A 21,436-nucleotide genomic window follows, 5' to 3' on the forward strand; every position below is an offset into this window, starting at 1 on the left:
GCGTCATTATCCCGTACCCAGAGTGTCGGCGTCATTATCCCGTACCCCGAGTGTCGGCCCCCGAGTGTCGGCGTCATTATCCCGTACCCCGAGTGTCGGCGTCATTATCCCGTACCCCGAGTGTCGGCGTCATTATCCCGTACCCCCAGTGTCGGCGTCATTATCCCGTACCCCCAGTGTCGGCGTCATTATCCCGTACCCCGAGTGTCGGCGTCACTATCCCGTACCCCGAGTGTCAGTGTGTCCTTGTGGTCTGTCTGTAAATGGCCATTGTCCCATTGTGGTATCCGTTGACTAGGTGATTCGGGGTTGTGCAGGGCATTGACCCTATAGATCAGGACGGGGTGTTGTATCCCTGTAGACGGGGGCGCCTAGGATTGTTAGTACCAGAAGAGGTCACAGTGCGGCTTCTAAATGAAGTAAATTGAGTGCTGATGGATTTCTCTCTTCTCCTCAGTTAATTGCTTCATCTTACGTCTGCGAGAATCAATGCGCTGGAGTTTATTTCCGTAGATTGCTGGTTGCTTGTTGTTCTGTCGGCTGACCTGCTGTGCCCCACTTTACCAGGGTGATATTTGTAGAAGTGGGGCAAGAACACATATGGGGCCGGCTCATAGCGTCTGCCAATTATGTGGAATGACTGAGCAGTGAATTGTAAAGGCCCCTACAGATCTGTCAGAAGAAGCCGTTTTCCGCAGAATACAAATAATTTAGCAGGATTTTATATTAAACGCTTTGTTGGCTGTTAAAATATCTCTCAGAAAACAGCGACAGCACGAAGGCCGGAGCGGTGGTATCAGCGCAGAAGGCGCCTTCTTCTGTCCTTTTCTAGCTACATTTCTATTACTTTTATTTTCTTTTTTTCTATGTTTTCCCTCTTTCCCCTTTCCTTCCTTCCTCCCTACTTTTTTTCTTTTTCTTTGTTTGCCTTATTTTTTCATCTTCCCTCCACCTCTTTCTCTATTCTGTTCCTTCCATGTACCCCCTTTCCTTCTTTCTTTTCTTTCTTCCTTCCATTACACTTATTTCCACGCCCGTTCATCTTCCGTCCACTCCCTTCCATTCTGTCCTTCCTTCCTTCCTTCCTTCCTTCCTTTTCGCCTTCTCTCCACCCCTTTCCTTCATCCCTTTCTTTTTCTTCACTGTCCGTCCACCCCTTTCCTTCATTACTTCCTTCCTTTCTCTACACCTTCCATCCATCCCTGTTCATTACTTCCTTCCCTCCTCTTCAACTTAACCCCACCCCCTCTCTTTCCTTCCTTCTTTCCCTTCCTCTTACCATTCTGTCCACGTCCGTTTATTTCTTCCTTCCTTCCTCTCCACCTTCCAACCACACCCTTTCCTTCATTCCTTTCTCATCCCCTTCCATTCACACTCTTTGATTCATGACTTCCTTTTCACCTTCTATCCAACCCTGTTCATGAATTCCTCCCTTCCTTTCTCTTCATCTTCTGTCCACCCCCATTCCTTTCTCATCACCTTCCGTCCACCCTCTTTCCTTCCCTTTTTCCTTTTTACCTTCTGTCCACCCTTTTTCCTTCCTTCATTCCTCTTAACAATCTGCCCATCCACTATGCTTCACTCCTTCCTTTCTCTTCACTTTCCATCCACCCATTCTCCTTAATTCCTTCCTTTCTCTTCACCTCCCGTCTATCTCCTCTCCTTCATGCCTTCCTTCCTTGCTTTCTCTTAGTCTTCACCTTCCATCCACTCCTGTTCATTAATTTCATTCTTCCTTTCTCTTTACCTTCTGTCCACCCCCTCTCTTTCCTTCCTTTCTTCCTTTCTCTTCACCTTCCTCTTTACCTTCCATTAACCCCCTTTCCTCCCTTCCTCTTCACTCCCCGTCTGTCTCCTATCCTTCATTCCTTCTTCCTTTCCCTTCACCTTCTGTCCACCCCCTCTCTTTCCTTCCTTTCTTCCTTTCCCTTCACCTTCTGTCCACCCCCTCTCTTTCCTTCCTTTCTTCCTTTCTCTTCACCTTCCTCTTTACCTTCCATTAATCCCCTTTCCTCCCTTCCTCTTCACTCCCCGTCTGTCTCCTATCCTTCATTCCTTCTTCCTTTCCCTTCACCTTCTGTCCACCCCCTCTCTTTCCTTCCTTTCTTCCTTTCCCTTCACCTTCCTCTTTCCCTTCCATTAATCCCCTTTCCTCCCTTCCTCTTCACTCCCCGTCTGTCTCCTATCCTTCGTTCCTTCTTCCTTTCCCTTCACCTTCTGTCCACCTCCTTCCCTCTGTTATATTTTCCCTCATCCAATGAATGACCCGGATAGCCGTATCTGAGACGGGGAGATGGAGCAGAGGTTGTTAGCAGCCGCCTGACTCTGAGTCACATCGGCCCCGAAGTGAATTTGCTGGTGCAGTTTTGCATTGTCCTGTATGTCATGATGTTGTGTGCGCTTGTTTTGCTGGAGATTGCTGCCCCGGTTATTCATCGTGACTTTGCTGTATTAAAAAGTGTCATCCATCACAGAGGAGCGCAGCCCGTGTGTCAGGACCTAACTGAGGGGCCCGCACGCCACCTAGCGTGCTCCATTTCTAATACTTGGGTGCGACGCCCCCTATGGACACATCCCTGGTAATAATGCCACTGGAGCAGCCAGTCTGAATACCTGTGCAGGATGGTGGGGAAGCTGTGGGACAACCCCATATTGGGAGCTGTAAGTGTGGTCATGTTCATGTCACCCGGCTTTCCCAGGCACAGATACAGTTCCTGAGGATTTTCTATCATTTTTTGGGAGGAAATGTGGTGAGATTTATTCAGGAATGATACATACAGCCCATTTATGCTATCCTCGTCCCCGGGATAAATGTACCTCGTTACCGCGGTATTACGTGTCTGACTACATTATACGCCACGCACATAGATTTCCACGTCTCCCCGGGAGATTGTTCCATCGAACATGTATGTCACCGCATGAAACTGGTGCTTCATTAGTGAGGAGTTTTGCTGGAGACCTCATTACCATCCCAACACAATAACGCGTATCTTTAGACCCTTGACATTTTACCGGATAAAAATTCCCTCCCTCGCTGTGCAGAATTACGTAAGCGCCAATGTAATTGTCGCCATTTGTCATTCAGGACACGGGTCACTTTGTCTTATCCCTTATCCGTAATGTGTTGTATCACTATTATCAGCATTTTGCTGCTAACCCCCCCCCCCCCTATCCTTTAAAAGGGTTGTCCAGCAAATTAAAAATTTCTTATAACAGGGGCACAATGAGTTAAAAAATTTAAAAAAGAGCAATCCGCACCTCGGCATACCACTTCTGACATGACGCTGCCCATGCCCAGCTCATCTCTACCTCCCGGTCCCATCTCAGTTCACAGAAAACGCCTGCTCAGCCAATCACTGCTTGAGACTGGTCACCACTGCGGCCAGTGATTGGCTGAACGGGCGTTTCCTGTGCGACAGGACGGGACCAGGGGTAGCATCAGAAGGGCAGCAGCGCTAGATTGGTGAGGTATTGCTTGTTTAACTTGTTTTTTTAACCCATTTAGCCCCTGAAAGACTTTTATTATTACCCCTTTAATACGTTCAATATTCTGCATTGATTAATATATCTTTATCGCTTGTGTTTCGGACACAGAGCTCCAAATCTCCTGCATAAACATAGTGACGTGTTACCTGCAGCCACCACTAGGGGGAGCTCACTGCATACAGCTTACACGCTGAACACAGTATGCAGTGAGCTCCCCCTAGTGGTGACTGCAAGCAGCAAAATTACTTGTAAGGCTGTGTCTATGGAGGAGAAAAACGGATCATCAGCCACTAAACAGATGGCAAAAGTATCTGAACCAAGGAACTTACTCTTACATTTTGTGTTTGAGGTTTTTTTTTAGGGCGGTCTTATAGCGAAGGCATCTGTAGGATTTAGCAATTTTCAACCTATTTATTAGTGCAAACTAAATGTAATTTGCTTTGTTATCCCCAGGTAAGGCGAGGCTAGACCATACATTGGGTTCATTGAGGCATGAGCTTCAGGGCGCCTCAGTGAGGTCACTAGTGATTGGAATGGCTGGGTCTTCTCATCAGCGCTGGTTCGAGATGACCTCTGTTCTTTTTTATTTTCTTGCAGGTGATTACTTTGGAATCCTGATGGAAGAGAAGGTGACCGGCTTCCCATTCAATGTCATGGAGAATCCAATGTATTGGGGGAGTACTGCCAATTACCTGGGTCTGGCCCTCCTGTAAGTAGTCCTGACCACCGTCTCCTCTCCAGCTGTGGTCCTACTGGTTGTTCCTGATGAGTTCCCCATTGATTGTGTCCACTCGATTTGACTGAGCATGCACGCGTTCTCAATAGGGAGCGGAGTTGACTGTCTCCTTGGAGAATAGAGGGTCCAGCATGTTGAAATTCAGCATGTCCAATCCTTTTTTTCTCTCAACACGTCAAACCAATGGCAGCCAAATGATGGTCGGCAGGTCCTGCCAGAATCTGCAGCTTCACCAATGTATGTCTTATTTGTATGGCCTTCTTTTGTCTGCGCACCTCTGTTTAGGGCATGAAGAATTGGGCAGATAGAAAGATCTGAGATAGATACACGTTGTGCTCATAAGTCTACATACCCTTGCAGAATTTATGATTTCTTAACCTTTGTCCAGAGAATATGAATGATATCACAGACACTTTTCTCTCACTCGTGGTCGGCTGAAGCCATTTATTGTCAGACATCTGTGTTTTACTCTTTTGAAATCGTAATCACAACACAAACTGCCCAAATGACCCTGATCAAAAGTTTACATACCCCAGTTCTTAATACCGTGTATTGCCCCCTTTCACATCAATGACAGCTTGAAGTCTTTTGTGGTAGTTGTGGATGAGGCTCTTTATCTTCTCAGATGGTAAAGCTGCCCATTCTTCCTGGCAAAAAGCCTCCAGTTCCCCTATATTCTTGGGCTATCCTGCATGAACTGCAGGTTTGAGGTCTCCCCAGAGTGGCTCAATGATCTTGAGGTCCGGAGACTGAGATGGCCGCTCCAGAACCTTCACTTTATTCTGCTGTAGCCAATGACGGCCTCGACTTGGCCTTGTGTTTTGGATCCTTGTCCTGTTGGAATGTCCAAGTACGCCCCATGCGCAGCTTCCGGGATGACGAGTGCACATTTTCCTCCAGTATTTGTTGATACATTACTGCATTCATATTGCCATCAATTCTGACCAAATTTCCTGTGCCTTTGTAGCTCACACATCCCCAAAACATCAGCGATCCACCACCAAGTTTCACAGTAGGAAAGGTGAACCTTTCATCATAGGCCTTGTTGACTCCTCTCCAAATGTAGGGTTTATGGTTGTGTCCAAACAGTTCCATTTTAGTCTCATCACTCCAAATGACAGAAGGTTTGAGGCTGGTCTCTGTGCTGTTTGGCACATTGTAAGCGGGATACTTTGTGGCATTTGTGTAGTAATGGCTTTCTTCTGGCAACTCGACCATGCGGACCTTCTTTCTTCAAGTGCCTCCTTATTCTTGAAACAGCCGCACCACATTCTTTCAGAGAGTCCTGAATTTCACCTGAAGTTATTTGTGGGGTTTTCCTTTGCATCCCGAACTATTTTTCTGGCAGTTGTGGCTGAAGGTTCAGTTGGTCTACCTGACCGTGGTGGTTTCAACAGAACCTCTACATTTCCACTTCTTAATTGGAGTTTGAACCCTGCTGGTTGGCATCCTTCAAGTCCTATGATATTTTCTTATATCCCTTTCCTGTTTTATAGAGTTCAACTACCTTTTCCCGCAGATCCTTTCACAGTTCTTTTGCTTTCCCCATGACTTAGCATCCAAACGACATCAGTGCAGCACTGGATGAAGGATGCAAGGGTCGGTCAGGAGTCTAGAAAGTCACCGACCTTCTATTCACAGCCGCTAATTACAAGCAAACAGATCACAGGGGAAGAGGGTTACCTTCAATAGCCATTGTAACCCTTATGTGTCAAGTTGTGTGCATGTTATCAGGCCAAATCACCAGGGTGTGTAAACTTTTGATCAGGGTCATTTGGGCAGTTTGTCTTGTGATTACGATTTAAAAAGAGTAAACGCAGATGTCTGACAATAAATGGCTTCAGCCGACCACTGACCACGAGTGGGAGAAAAGTGTCTGTGATATCATTCATTTTCTCTGGACAAAGGTTAATAAATTCTGCAACTTAGGAGCACAACTTGTAGATAGATAGATATGAGGTGGATAGATAGATATGAGATGGATGGATATGAGATGGATGGATATGAGATGGATGGATATGAGATGGATAGATATGAGATGGATAGATATGAGATGGATAGATATGAGATGGATAGATATGAGATGGATAGATATGAGATGGATAGATATGAGATGGATAGATATGAGATGGATAGATATGAGATGGATAGATATGAGATGGATAGATATGAGATGGATAGATATGAGATAGATGGATAGATATGAGATAGATGGATAGATATGAGATAGATGGATAGATATGAGATAGATGGATAGATATGAGATAGATGGATAGATATGAGATAGATGGATAGATATGAGATAGATGGATAGATATGAGATAGATGGATAGATATGAGATAGATGGATAGATATGAGATAGATGGATAGATATGAGATAGATGGATAGATATGAGATAGATGGATAGATATGAGATAGATGGATAGATATGAGATAGATGGATGAGATAGATATGAGATGGATGGATAGATATGAGATAGATGGATAGATATGAGATAGATGGATAGATATGAGATAGATGGATAGATATGAGATAGATGGATAGATATGAGATAGATGGATAGATATGAGATAGATGGATAGATATGAGATAGATATGAGATGGATGGATAGATATGAGATAGATGGATAGATATGAGATAGATGGATAGATATGAGATAGATGGATAGATATGAGATAGATGGATAGATATGAGATAGATGGATAGATATGAGATAGATGGATAGATATGAGATAGATGGATAGATATGAGATAGATGGATAGATATGAGATAGATGGATAGATATGAGATAGATATGAGATGGATGGATAGATATGAGATGGATGGATAGATATGAGATGGATGGATAGATATGAGATAGATGGATAGATATGAGATAGATGGATAGATATGAGATAGATGGATAGATATGAGATAGATGGATAGATATGAGATAGATAGATAGATATGAGATAGATATGAGATGGATGGATAGATATGAGATGGATGGATAGATATGAGATGGATAGATATGAGATGGATAGATATGAGATAGATAATAGATAGATGTGAGATAGATAGATATCAGATGGATATAGATAGATATTTTGCACTGTACATGTATTATAACCTTCATAGATCAGACTCTGTGTCCTTGATCAGTCAAGCCTACATTTTATTTTTGGTGCTTCTGCCCAGTGAAGGTTAGGAGGAGTCAGTAGGGGGCATCTCATGGTCGTTCTTCTGTTGTCTGTGTATTTAACCACTGAATGTCCAGATTGGCTGGATTCACATCACGTTTTTCCCATCCCATTATGATGCCAGACTGATGCCATCCATTCACCATAGAGTTCTATTGTAAAAAAATAAAAATAAACAAACCTATAAGTTTTTTTCACCGGACTGTGCAGGATACAAGAACGTGGTGCGCTGCGTTTTTTGGATCCTTTTTTTCTAACGTACACGTCAAACGGAGGCAGAAAACGTGATGTGAACCCCGCCTGAGACGGCCAAATACAAACAGTCCATTGCGTTAAAATGGGTGAAAATAGAGTGTCCTGCAGTCAATCAAGTCATGGAACAGGTCACAGCAGCAGAAGGTAAAGCAAATCACAGGAAAGGCCACAGCAGACCTGTTAGGAAATGGGCGGAGATAGAACATTGACTATCCAATGAAATCACTGGAATGGCCACAGCAGACCTGTTAGGAAATGGGCGGAGATAGAACATTGACTATCCAATGAAATCACAGGAATGGTCACAGCAGATCTCTTATGAAGTGGGCGGGGATAGAACACTCACTAACCAATGAAATCACACCAATGGTTACAGCAGATCTGTTATGAAGTGGGTGGGGATAGAACACCCTATAGCCAATCGGCTCTCCACCACTAATTAGCATTATATTGCTATGCTGCCTTGCCCACTCTGATTGGCTACCCCCAGATACCCCAGTGCATGTCTGCAGGTGACTAATGTCACTGAGTAGCCCACCACCCACCCATTAGAAGAAAAAAAGTGGAGCTCTTAACTTTGTATTGCAAACTGTACCTAATCTGTTCTACAAATGAGTCCCTACTGGTAAGTTCTAGAACCTTCCGTATGTCCATCCCCCCCCCCCCCTCCCCCCCACAGGGACACTGAATAAACTGTTCCAGGAGCTCTTCGGCACAGCTGGTGTGCAAAAATCACTAACTGCAGAAAGTACATTGTCTAATTATTGTCCTCATTAGCCGATTATGAACTGATTTAATGTATATCACCAGCCAGTTATAGTAACGAGGCCCCGGTAACATAAGGGAGAAGGCAGGCGGCTCGCCTATAGGCTGTTGTTTAATGAGTTAATGCCGTCTAACCATGCTCGGCCTTTGGGGACCGAGCGCAGTTAGTCAATTACCGCGGCCATGTAAATTTGTTCTCCTTTGCATAAATAAATCAAGGACCTGATAGAAGATGTATTAGTAAAAGCAAGGCTCAGCCAGCGGAACACGGCCTAGAAAGAAAGCCGGAGCGCGGCCAAGCTGTAATAGCGCTGTTCTGTGTAATAAGTCACCGGCAGAAATGTTATTTCATGAAAGTGTAACAGACCAATCCCAGGGGGACGGGGGAATATTGCTGCGCCGAGCTGCCAAGAAACATTGGCGTTTTGGTTGGATATAGACAAAAGAGAGAAAAAAAAACTGTGGAGAATGTTTAGAAAAATTACCAGCAGTAATAATTGTGATAATCCCATAAAACAATGGGGGGGTGGGGGGGTGTCCACTGGTTGGCAGGGATTTCAAAATGCCTGATCCTTTCAACATGACCAAGAGACTGTCACTTTCAGAGGTGGTAGAGGCTTGTTACTCTCTTCCCGCTGAAAATACTTGCACACTTGCCAAGACCGAGTATGCATGTGTATGGGGGGAAAAATAGCTGTTGGTCTAAGCTGTTGAAAGTGTGTGGCCTCTTAAGGCTGCACATGGAAGGCTTCAACAGGACAGGCCGACCTTGATCGTGACATTGAATCCAGTAATCGCCCATAAACTGGTGGCCAAAGCCGTCCAGAACTGGAGGACAGGTTTCCCATGTGTTGGTTGCATCACTTTTAGCTCTGTCCTTAAACTGGCCCTTAAAGGCTATGTACACCTTTGGGGCAATGTTTTTAATTGTTGCATTGTACTCATTTTGAGCTAAAAATATTTTTTCTAGTTGGTCTTTATTAAAAATGTTGAGCCCCTTTCTCTGTACAGCCTTGAGATTCTCTAACACCAGGATTAGTATTTTTATGGCTCCTTATCTCTGCTCTCTGACCTCCTAAACACTCATTATAGCTCAATTCTTATCTTACTGATAAAAACGTGGCTTATGATCTTTTGCTAAGTTAGAATTTAGGGAAGACCGACTGAAAGTGAAAGTACAATTCACACAGCTAGACAATTAACCTTTTGGGACAGAACGGCTGAATATTTTTAATAAAGACCAGTTAAAAAAAAAATTATAGCCCATGATGAATAAAATGCAATCATACAAAAAATCGTCCCCAAAGGTGTACCTAACCTTTAAAGGGGTATTCCCATCTTAGACAATGGGGGCATATCGCTAGGATATGCCCCCATTGTCTGATAGGTGCAGGTCCCACCGCTGGAACCCGCACCTATATCGATGGAATGAGGCGGGGAGTGCTGTGGATTGAGGACCCCAGATTTCCCAGGGTCTGTCCACCACCAATCGCTAATCCCCGCCTCTCCCATAGAAGTGAATGGGAGCGTGCCCCGCATGCGCGGCCCATTAATTTCTATTGGGCAGACTGCAATAGCCGAGCGCTGGCGGTCCCATAGAAATGAATGGAGGGCGGCTGCGCATGCGCAGTGCGCTCTCCTTCACTTTCGGGGCTCCGTTCTCGATATAGGTGCGGGTCCTAGCGATATGCCCCCATTGTCTGAGATGAGAAAATATAGGTAGAGTGTCAGTAAGGGGCACCGAAAGGTCTGATTTCTCTCCTGACAAGTCCCCTCGTCCCATTTCTGTCCTCTGTTCAGTGGCAGCACTTATTTAAAGTGAAGGCCTGAATAATCTACAGACCGGTTGCTAAAGGGGTTCTCCAGAAATGATTTAAAATGGCCGCCAGCAACCTGTCCTAGAAGGTGAGGAGGACTGGCTGCCATCGCTTGCAGGGGAGGAGGGGTGTGTGCCTCACTACACACTACGATCTGCCACTGGTGAGCGTTCCTCTCAGGCTGCTCAGCCACGATGGCATATCCTAGACAGGATCGCTTCATTACTATCTATTGTAGAGCCGCGCAGGTTGTAGTGAGGACACGCTCCCTCACCCCCTTTAGGCAGCTCTACAAATGGTGTAAACCAGCCTTCCTCATATTCTAGGCCATTTAAAATAATTCCTGAGGAACCCTTTAAGGACTCACTGCCTGACAACCTTATTAAGATGACCGTAACTATGGTGACATTTCCCTAGCAACCAGCTTGGCAGACAGACTGCAGACTGGATTTTGAGTCGATAGCAGATAAATAGATGACACCCCTCTTCTCATTCTGCCTTTATTAATCAGATTTTTGTTAAAAAATGTATTTTGGTGGTGAAACTGTTTAGTTGACAGCTTGACAACCTGGTGTCCTATGAGTTCCTGTATATCCAGCATCTCCATTGACCTCGCATGATCTCCGCCGCCATTCCCAAACTCTGTCAATTTCAATCTGTTTCTCCATTATGTAAGACGCCGTCGTCCCTGAGCGCAGAGGCCGAGCAGGTAAACAAGGCAGGACCTTCAGTAACAAGTGGAGCACGCGAGGACACACGACGTCATGTACGCCGAGTTTTTTCAGAGAGCCTTTCATCTAGGCGGTATTAATCAGTTTTCTGGAGCGGTTCAGGCATAACTAGTTGCACAGATGATTCGTGGTTGGCTGCAATTACTGGTCCACCATTGATTATCATGGCTCCTGTACCCAAAGGCTAGGAGTTGTAGTGAGGACAACTTTCTAAGGATAAAACCGCTCAGGATCCCAGTGGCCAGACGCCAACCAGCCAGTGTCTTTAAGACTTCTCCAATTCATAAAGTGACTAGTATGTCACCGTGTGATCAGCCTATTGTTGGGTGGCCTCGTCTAACAAAATAGACTGTCCAAAGTGGAGAACCCCTGACTGTCCAAGATTAGAAAAACTTGGCTGCTTTCTTCCAAAACAGCGCCACCCCTGACCACAGGTCGCGTGGTGTATTGCAGTTTATCCCCTTCGGTGGGAACCACTAGACTATGGACATGGCTGTGTAGCTCCAGCACAGCTGATCTGCAGGGTGTAAGACCCCTGCTGATCAAATATGGATGGCCTCTTCTGAGGAGAGGCCATCAGTAGTAAAATCCTGACAATCCCTTTTAAATATTCTATCCAGTTATCGGTTTCTGAGAAAGCTGGGTGATGGCCAACATCTCATATACAGCCTGAATCAGTTAGATTTTAATTCAAGCAGTTTTCACATGATTCATTTAAAGAATACCCCAAATGGATCCAGAGATCTCCCCATTCATTGCTCCACTTGCCCTGCTGGATTATATATATTTTTTTAGGGGGCGTGTTCTTTCTGCTGCAGCTTTCTTTCTGTAACTGTCACAGATTCAAACAACAGATAAAACTGGAGACAGACGAAGATTTAAACTGAGCATGTGCGACCACCTCAGCGAGGTGGACATAGAAATAAGGAAAAGAACAAACAGCGGGTGACTTGATTTACCTGCAATTATCAAGGTATTCAGGTCTAGGGGCTTGTTTTGAAATATGTAAAATATTTTTTGTGAGATAACCCCTTTAACCTTGTCAGAGCTGACCCTATGGCTGACCACATGCAGCCAAGCCACGCCCACCCATGGGAGCAATGACCGCACGATTACACGGTAAAATCATGCGTCAGTGGACGTGGTTTGGCTGCATGTGGCCAGCTGCACCATCGGGTTGTACCCAGCTTTCCAGGAACAGATATGATAACAGTCGGTAGAACTGGAGATTTATTTTATACAAACGCCCTTTAAGCTGAACCCGGTCACCCGGTCCCTCTCGGATAAGGATGTTTTGTTTCAGACTCGGGGACTGAATCCTGTCATTTAGAGGGGAGGATCTGAACTCTCGGACCCGTCAATCGGTGCACTCCTCTGTGCGGGATGTTCTTGTCCCCATCATTTATACAGGAAACGTTGTCGCGGATCAGGGAGTTTTACCCGTCCGAGTCTTGGCACCTGAACAGGATACGACATCGATGACCAGCGGGCGACGGTGACCAGAGCAGCAAAGTGGCCAGAATAAATCGTCCCTTAAAGGGAACCTGTTATAGGAGATGTAAAGGATTAGAAAAACATGGCTGCCGCCTTCCAGAAACAGTGCCACACCTGTCCACAGGTTGTGTCTGGTATTGCAGCTCACCTGCAATACCACACACAGCCTGTGGGCAGGCGTGGCAGTGTTTTTGATTGTAATGGGGATCCACGCACGCTGCACCCTCACGGCCTGATTGGAAATCCAGTTTTCCGAAAAAAAATAAAAAAGTAATTTGACATGTCCATTCTTGCCGCAGTTTTCCCACGTGGATTGACTCCATTCAACTGGGTCAGATGTACACCTTGCAGCATGAGAACGCCCTCTAAGGAGAATATCCCTCCTTGGCACGACCCTTTAAAGTTTGTTAAAGGAGCCGTCCAGGACTAGAAAAACATGGCTGCGTTCTTCCTAAGGCTCCATTCACACGTCCGCAAAATGGGTCTGCATCCGTTCCGCAATTTTGCGGAACGGGTGCAGACCCATTCATTTTCAATGGGGGCAGAATGTGCTTTGCGGATCCGCACTTCCGCATCCGTGCTTCCGTTTCCGCAAAAAAATAGAACATGTCCTATTCTTGTCTGCAATTGCGGACAAGATTAGGCATTTTCTATTATAGTGCCGGAGATGTGCGGTCTGCAAATTGCGGAATGCACATCGCCAGTGTCCGTGTTTTGCGGATCTGCAAAACACTTGCGGACATGTGAATGGACCCTAAAACAGCAACACACACGGGTCGTGTACGGTATTACTGCTCGGCCGCATTGACTTCAGAGGAGCTGGGCTGCAATTCCACGCTCCATGCGTGGACAAGTGTGGGGCTCTTTTTGGACAGCAGCCATGTTGTTTTTTTTCTAATCCATTTAAACTTTAACACAAAAGGAAAAAAATTAATAAAAATGTGACCTTGATCCATATTGGGAAGAAAAACAAAAAAAAAATCTTTGACACTAAAGTTAGATGAAGCCGGTAATGCGGAAGCTAGGAGAAGATCATCCGGACGGCCGCATCGCGTCACAGCGGTGAATACCGCCAGACAGAAATCAGCCGGATACAACTTCGGGAAGAACGTCTTTCTTACGGCACATCAAAGCCTTTGTATTGTGGTATAGGGAAGGGGTTAAACCTTCAATTCCTTTAAATACGCAGAGTGTCAGGCGTTCAGTGCGTGGCGATTCTTGACACTGCTGTATGGAGGGACACGGCGTCCATATATATACGCCTACAGGGAGGAAGCCTGGACCTGGAGGGATCCAATCGGATCCTATCTAGACAATCCTCTGTGAGCTGAGCTGTCCCGTATACATGCACTGATACATTGTAGCAAAAATGCTAGGACAGGAGAGAGATGCTGACAGGAGGATTGTCAGGACCGATACATGGTAGCAGGATTAGGTCATCTTCCCATCCTCTAGCTCAGGGGTCAGCAACCTCCGGCACCAGCTGTTCTGGAACTACAACTCCCAGCATGCTTTTTTCAATTCTATTGGAGTTACAAGAACAACCAAGCAAGTGTGCAGACTGGGAGTTGTAGTTTCACAGCAGCTGGAGTGCCGAAGGATGCTGACTGCTCTAGCTTTCCTGAACTAGTCCTGCCCACACAGCTGAGGCTTTGCTATCATGTGTCAGTCTAGGATGGCAGTCCTCTGTTAGGTACAGGCAGTAGCATCGGATGGTTTCACTCTTGGAGGATTGTCTAGGCCAGGCATGCTCAACCTGCGGCCCTCCAGCGGTTGCAAAACTACAACTCCCAGCATGCCCTAATAGCTGTAAGCCAGGGATGGCCAACCTGCGGCTCTCCAGCTGTTGCAAAACTACAACTCCCAGCATGCCCAGACAGCCTACAGCAGGGCATGGTGGGGATTGTAGTTTTAAAACAGCTGGAGAGCCTCAGGTTGGCCATCCCTGGCCTGCAGCTATTAGGGCTAGCTGGGAGCTGTAGTTTTGCAACAGCTGGAGGGCTGCAGGTTGGCCATCCCTGGCTTACAGCTATTAGGGCATGCTGGGAGTTGTAGTTTTGCAACCGCTGGAGGGCCGCAGGTTGAGCATGCCTAGCCTAGACTGAATACCATGGTGGCAAACCCTAAGCTGTGAGATGTATCTCGGCAGGTTTTCTTTAAATGCAAACAAGTGTGTTCCTAATGATTGACAGCAAGCAGAGATCTAGAAAATGGTGAAGAATTGAAACACAAAGTATACTAAGATGTTGCAGAACTGTTCAGTATACAATGATTAAAGGGGATGTCCAGGATTAGAAAAACATGGCTGCCTTCAGTTGGTTGTGTGCGGTATTGCAGCTAAGCCTCGTTCAGTTCAGTGGAGCGGAGATGGAATACCAGATACAGCCTATGGACAGGTGTGGGAAGGCGGCCATGTTTTTCTAATCCTGGACAACCCCTTCAAATTGTCATAAAGGGGTTTCCAGGATGTTTTTAATTTACCACCACCCAGCCAAACATATACTCACCGGGCCTTCGTGGTGACTGCAGGGTCATATGCCGCTTGACGACACAACACCGGGGAGGACAGTCATTGGTTGCGCTGTGCAAATGACCACATCCATGTGGAATTTGATGAGTGGGGACCGGACGTCCATCTGGGGAAGAGGGGGATTTAAAAAAAATCCTAGACAACCCCTTTAAGGTGGTCATAGCGTTTAATAGCAGAATGCTCCTTTAGGCCTCTTGCACACGACCGCATGGCTTTTTCAGTATTTTGCGGTCCGCAAAAAATACGAATGGCGTCCGTGTACATTCCGATCAGTTATACAGACAATAATGGGACATATTTTATCTTTGAACGGAAATGCGGAAACTGAAGGCATACGGAGTACTTTCCCGTTTTTTTTTTTTTTTTTTTTTGCGGATCCATTGAAATGAATGGTTCCGTATACGGAAAGCAAAAAAACCTAAGGAAACGGAAAAAAATAATTGTCCGTGTGCAGGAGGCCTTAGTTGTCCAAGGACTGAGGGGGCAGAGCACGACACAGGGATTTTCTTTTTGTAAAACCTTGTGTCATGGACCGCCGCCTCAGGCTAAAAACTGCGCAAGCATGGCCCGTGAGTTTTGGCTCATGTTCATTATGTGATTTTTCACAACCTGAAATCTAAAAATATTCCAGCCATGAAGTGACGTGGTGTTGTAACTTTCACGCCGCCTGATTTCTGATGTCATTATGACTGCCGCTCTATGTGATGATTAATTCGAAACTTAGAACATAGACTTGCCTCTAGCAGTGCGGCGGCTGGAAGTAATAATAGCGCTCACCGCTCACCTGCAGTGATGAATATTTCCCATAGCTCTATATTATGGACTCGCTGTACACTCGCTGCAACAGGGCAGTACTGACATTAATATCACCGCTCTGCCTGCAGCCTCAAAAGTGAGAAAAAACAGCCCTGCACTCATTTATTGTGCCTCAGAAATCCCACACAAATTCAGAGGTGCGAAAAGCAATGCTTCCAGATCATTCTATTATATCTAAATGTACCAAGCTTTGTAGGGTATATGTTCCTTATGTACAAGTGCTATAATACTGCGTATAGGTATGAGAATATTACTACTATAATACTGCTCCTATGTACAAGAATATAACTACTATAATACTGCTCCTATGTACACGATTATAACTACTATAATAATGCTCCTATGTACAAGAATATAACTACTATAATACTGCTCCTATGTACAAGAATATACCTACTATAATACTGCTCCTATGTACAAGAATATAACTACTATAATACTGCCTCCTATGTACAAGAATATAACTACTATAATACTGCTCCTATGTACAAGAATATAACTACTATAATACTGCTCCTCTGTACAAGAATATAACTACTATAATACTGCTCCTATGTACACGATTATAACTACTATAATAATGCTCCTATGTACAAGAATGTAACTACTATAATACTGCTCCTATGTATAAGAATATAACTACTATAATACTGCTCCTATGTACAAGAATATAACTACTATAATACTGCCTCCTATGTACAAGAATATAACTACTATAATACTGCTCCTATGTACAAGAATATATCTACTATAATACTGCTCCTATGTACAAGAATATAACTACTATAATACTGCTCCTGTGTACAAGAATATAACTACTATAATACTGCTCCTATGTACAAGAATATAGCTACTATAATACTGCTCCTATGTACAAGAATGTAACTACTATAATACTGCTCCTATGTACAAGATTATAACTACTATAATACTGCTCCTATGTACAGGAATATAACTACTATAATACTGCTCCTATGTACAGGGATATAACTACTATAATACTGCTCCTATGTACAAGAATATAACTACTATAATACTGCCTTCTATGTACAAGATTATAACTACTATAATACTGCTCCTATGTACAAGAATATAACTACTATAATACTGCCTTCTATGTACAAGAATATAACTACTATAATACTGCTCCTATGTACAAGAATATAACTACTATAATACTGCTCCTATGTACAAGAATATAACTACTATAATACTGCCTACTATGTACAAGAATATAACTACTATAATACTGCTCCTATGTACAAGATTATAACTACTATAATACTGCTCCTATGTACAAGTATATAACTACTATAATACTGCCTCCTATGTACAAGAATATAACTACTATAATACTGCCCCAATGTACAAGGATATAACTACTATAACACTGCCTCCTATGTACAAGAATATAACTACTATAATACCGCCTACTATGTACATGAGTATAACTACTATAATACTGCTCCAATGTACAAGAATATAACTACTATAATACTGCTCCTATGTACAAGAATATAACTACTATAATACTGCTCCTATGTACAAGAATATAACTACTATAATACTGCCTCCTATGTACAAGAATATAGCTACTATAATACTGCCTACTATGTACAAGTATATAACTACTATAATAGTCTCCTATATACAAGAATATAACTACTATAATACTGCCTCCTATGTACAAGTATATAACTACTATAATACTGCCCCCTATGTACAAGAATATAACTACTATAATACTGCTCCTATGTACAAGTATATAACTACTATAATACTGCTCCAATGTACAAGAATATAACTACTATAATACTGCTCCTATGTACAAGTATATAACTACTATAATACTGCCTCCTATGTACAAGAATATAACTACTATAATACTGCCCCAATGTACAAGGATATAACTACTATAACACTGCCTCCTATGTACAAGAATATAACTACTATAATACCGCCTACTATGTACATGAGTATAACTACTATAATACTGCATCCTATGTACAAGTATATAACTACTATAATACTGCTCCTATGTACAAGTATATAACTACTATAATACTGCCTCCTATGTACAAGAATATAGCTACTATAATACTGCCTACTATGTACAAGTATATAACTACTATAATAGTCTCCTATATACAAGAATATAACTACTATAATACTGCCTCCTATGTACAAGTATATAACTACTATAATACTGCCCCCTATGTACAAGAATATAACTACTATAATACTGCTCCTATGTACAAGTATATAACTACTATAATACTGCTCCAATGTACAAGAATATAACTACTATAATACTGCTCCTATGTACAAGAATATAACTACTATAATACTGCTCCTATGTACAAGAATATAACTACTATAATACTGCTCCTATGTACAAGAATATAACTACTATAATACTGCCTCCTATGCACAGGAATATAACTACTATAATACTGCTCCTATGTACAAGAATATACCTACTATAATAGTCTCCTATGTACAAGAATATAACTACTATAATACTGATCCTCTGTACAAGAATATAACTACTATAATACTGCTCCTATGTACAAGAATATAACTACTATAATACTGCTCCTATGTACAAGAATATAACTACTATAATACTGCCTCCTATGTACAAGAATATAACTACTATAATACTGCCTCCTATGTACAAGAATATAACTACTATAATACTGCTCCTATGTACAAGAATATAACTACTATAATACTGCTCCTATGTACAAGAATATAACTACTATAATACTGCCTCCTATGTACAAGAATATAACTACTATAATACTGATCCTCTGTACAAGAATATAACTACTATAATACTGCCTCCTATGTACAAGAATATAACTACTATAATACTGCTCCTATGTACAAGAATATAACTACTATAATACTGCCTCCTATGTGCAAGAATATAACTACTATAATACTGCCTCCGGTGTACTCTCATATGTTCTTGTATATTTTTGGTTTACCGCAGGAACTCCAGCCCGGCCGGACTCGCCCTCACAGCAGTGGTCGCCCTATGCTACAAAGTTGCCATCTGGTTTGAAGGGTAGGTGATCTCCCATGTTTCTTTATGGACACACATCTCTCCAGCTACCGCTCATTTTCAAGCTTTTCCTAGTCTGCTATGCTAATCTATGCTATGAATTAGGGCTGCACGATATGGGAATTTTGTGCGATTGCGATTAGGGCCCTAAAAATTGCAATAACGATATGCGATGCGATATTTTAAGGGAATTGTGCTAGAGGTCTATTTGCTTGGATTTTCAAGGCAAAAGCACACACAAATTACTGATAATGCAGAATGAAATGCACAGTGTTTTTCAAAATAAAACATCTTTTACTAAATTAAATAACATATTTGCATTACTGCAAAAGTACAAAATACAAAACTTGCCATTTTCTTAATAGCGCTGCACAGAACAGATAAATAAAAGAACATTTGTTCATTAAAATAACGACTTGCCTCCAGCCCCTCCCCGCACTGTAACTGATGTGTCGCCGGCCGTGCTGTGCAGCATAGCGGCCGGCGATACATCCGTGTCAACCACGTAAAAAGTCAATCATCGCTTTATAAGGCGCACTGCCATTTTCCCCCCACTTTTGGGGGGGAAAAAGTTTGTCTTATAAAGCGATAAATATGGTAATATAATTGCAGCATTTTTGGGTCGGCCAATTGGCGATTGCGATATGGCGATTAATTGCGATTGTTTGGGCGATATATTGTGCAGGCCTACTATGAATACAATACCAAAATTACGGTTCAAACTGGCACATACATAGAGCAAGAGAAGAGGTGTGTGTGTGAGTTCTGTGCAGGCGTCTCGGCGAGCTGGGTGACAAGGTAATTACGAGGAAATTATGGGATTTTTGCTGCAATTCTCCTCTATTTTTAGCGCTATGAAGTCCACAGCCGGCCGCTAAGACGTCTTTCTATACGAGAGATGAGAAATAGAGTGTGATTATGTGATTTCAGAAATGACGGGCGCACACGTGGAATCTCAGGTCGGAGGAGATGTGAGATATTCCAGCACACGTGTGTCTAGTCCGGGACATTACCGGAAAACAAAGGGAGCGATAGTCACTGAGGCATAATAAGAGGCTGCGCCGCCGCGGACACAGACCTGGCACCACCGCCTGCATCTGGGCTCCATAAGGGGACCGATAATGAGGAATAATGAAGCGTCCACCTGAGGCCCGGACCTGTCCTCACAAGTCCTCAGCAGCGCATCCTGACCGGCCAATTATAAACACTGAGCGGCGGTAATTTAAAGGCCACGCGTAATCCAGCGAGGCCCTTACCCGGGGACCATGAGGGGTCCTCTAAGTTACGTCAGGTGTTGATAGTCCGTCTGCAGCCGTTTCTTATATCAGATTCTGGGAAAGCTGGGTGACCACCACTGCGGAAGTGGCGGTGGCGGCCATATTGGTGGTCACCCAGCTTTTCTAGATGATAATTGAGAATGTCTAACCTCCTGAAACTTGAGGACTTTATGTTTATTATGGATTTTAGGAAGGGGAGAGTGCCCTTTTAAGGAAGCCAGGCTGAGGTTTATGGCCACACCAAGAAAGGACATGTTTTTTCTTATCATGCCTGTAATCCGCAGTCCTCTGTCGAAAACTTTGGGAGGCGGTCTTCGCGTGCGCCAAGTTCCACTGCCCCCTAGTTTGCAGCGTTGCGATGCTCTGCCATTATTGTCCATGTCTCTGACGTCTTCACTTCTTCCTCTATTGTAGGCCTTTTACTGAGAAGATTTACAGGAACAAAGAGAAAAGCAAGAGGAGCCATTAATCGCTGCCACGGTCCAGCACTGCCGCGGTCCAGCACTGCCGCGGTCCAGCACTGCCGCGGTCCAGCACTGCCACGGTCCAGCACTGCCGCGGTCCAGCGAGGGGGGGGGGGAATCGTACATCATATGGGCCAGATGCCTGCAGGCAGCCATTGTGTGCTTCATACAGTAAGCGATTAAACAGTATTCGGGGAAGCAATAACCTGATAGAGGCACCGAGTACCTGATCCCTCAGCTGTCACTTTGTGCTGCTTGTCTGCATCCCCATACAACATGGCTGCCTGCAGGGTTAGTTTTTTTCTAGCTTACGTTATAATACTAGGTTTTACACCATGAAGCTGTTTTACTGTTTACAAGACCATCGAGAGAAAACTTTGTCTAATTCTATGTGTTTTACCTCTTTGGAAAAGTCACGAATAATAAAGTTTTTAACAAAAAATGTTCCTTGGTGGCTGTCATTGACGAGAGAAGGTGGAAATTGTATTCTGTCCTCTGATTATCTAATTTCACATTGAGACATTCCTGGCTAATTAGAGTAATGTTCCCCTACCGGCACATTGTGTCAGCTAATTATACCGCAGGGCTCCTTTTAGTAAGCGGGAAGAAAACATAATTGTCCTGTATGATTGCAGGCGCAGCGAGCGGTATGGCACAATGCCTGCAGACCTCAACCAGCCTCCTGCCCCATCACACAGAGTCACCAAACCAGAGCCACAGCAAAAAGATACACAGATATTATATAGATAGAGAATGCCTTGTACATATAGTATTATTGTATATAGGAGCAGTATTATAATAGTTACTGCCC

General features: G+C 43.7%; 1 protein-coding gene across 1 annotated transcript in view; it reads left to right on the forward strand.

Annotated features, from left to right (window-relative positions):
* The window catches only part of PEMT (phosphatidylethanolamine N-methyltransferase), an 81,493-nt gene extending 60,421 nt beyond the window's left edge, over positions 1-21,072 (forward strand). The window contains exons 5-7 of the mRNA XM_044304894.1: positions 4,084-4,195; positions 18,813-18,887; positions 20,576-21,072. Of these exons, the coding sequence (XP_044160829.1) occupies positions 4,084-4,195; positions 18,813-18,887; positions 20,576-20,630 (242 nt within the window). The 3' untranslated portion in view covers positions 20,631-21,072. The remainder of the gene's footprint in view (positions 1-4,083; positions 4,196-18,812; positions 18,888-20,575) is intronic.
* Positions 21,073-21,436: the final 364 nt, after the last annotated feature.

This window comes from Bufo gargarizans, chromosome 8 (assembly GCF_014858855.1).
Source record: "Bufo gargarizans isolate SCDJY-AF-19 chromosome 8, ASM1485885v1, whole genome shotgun sequence".
NCBI classification, from domain to species: Eukaryota; Metazoa; Chordata; class Amphibia; order Anura; family Bufonidae; genus Bufo; species Bufo gargarizans.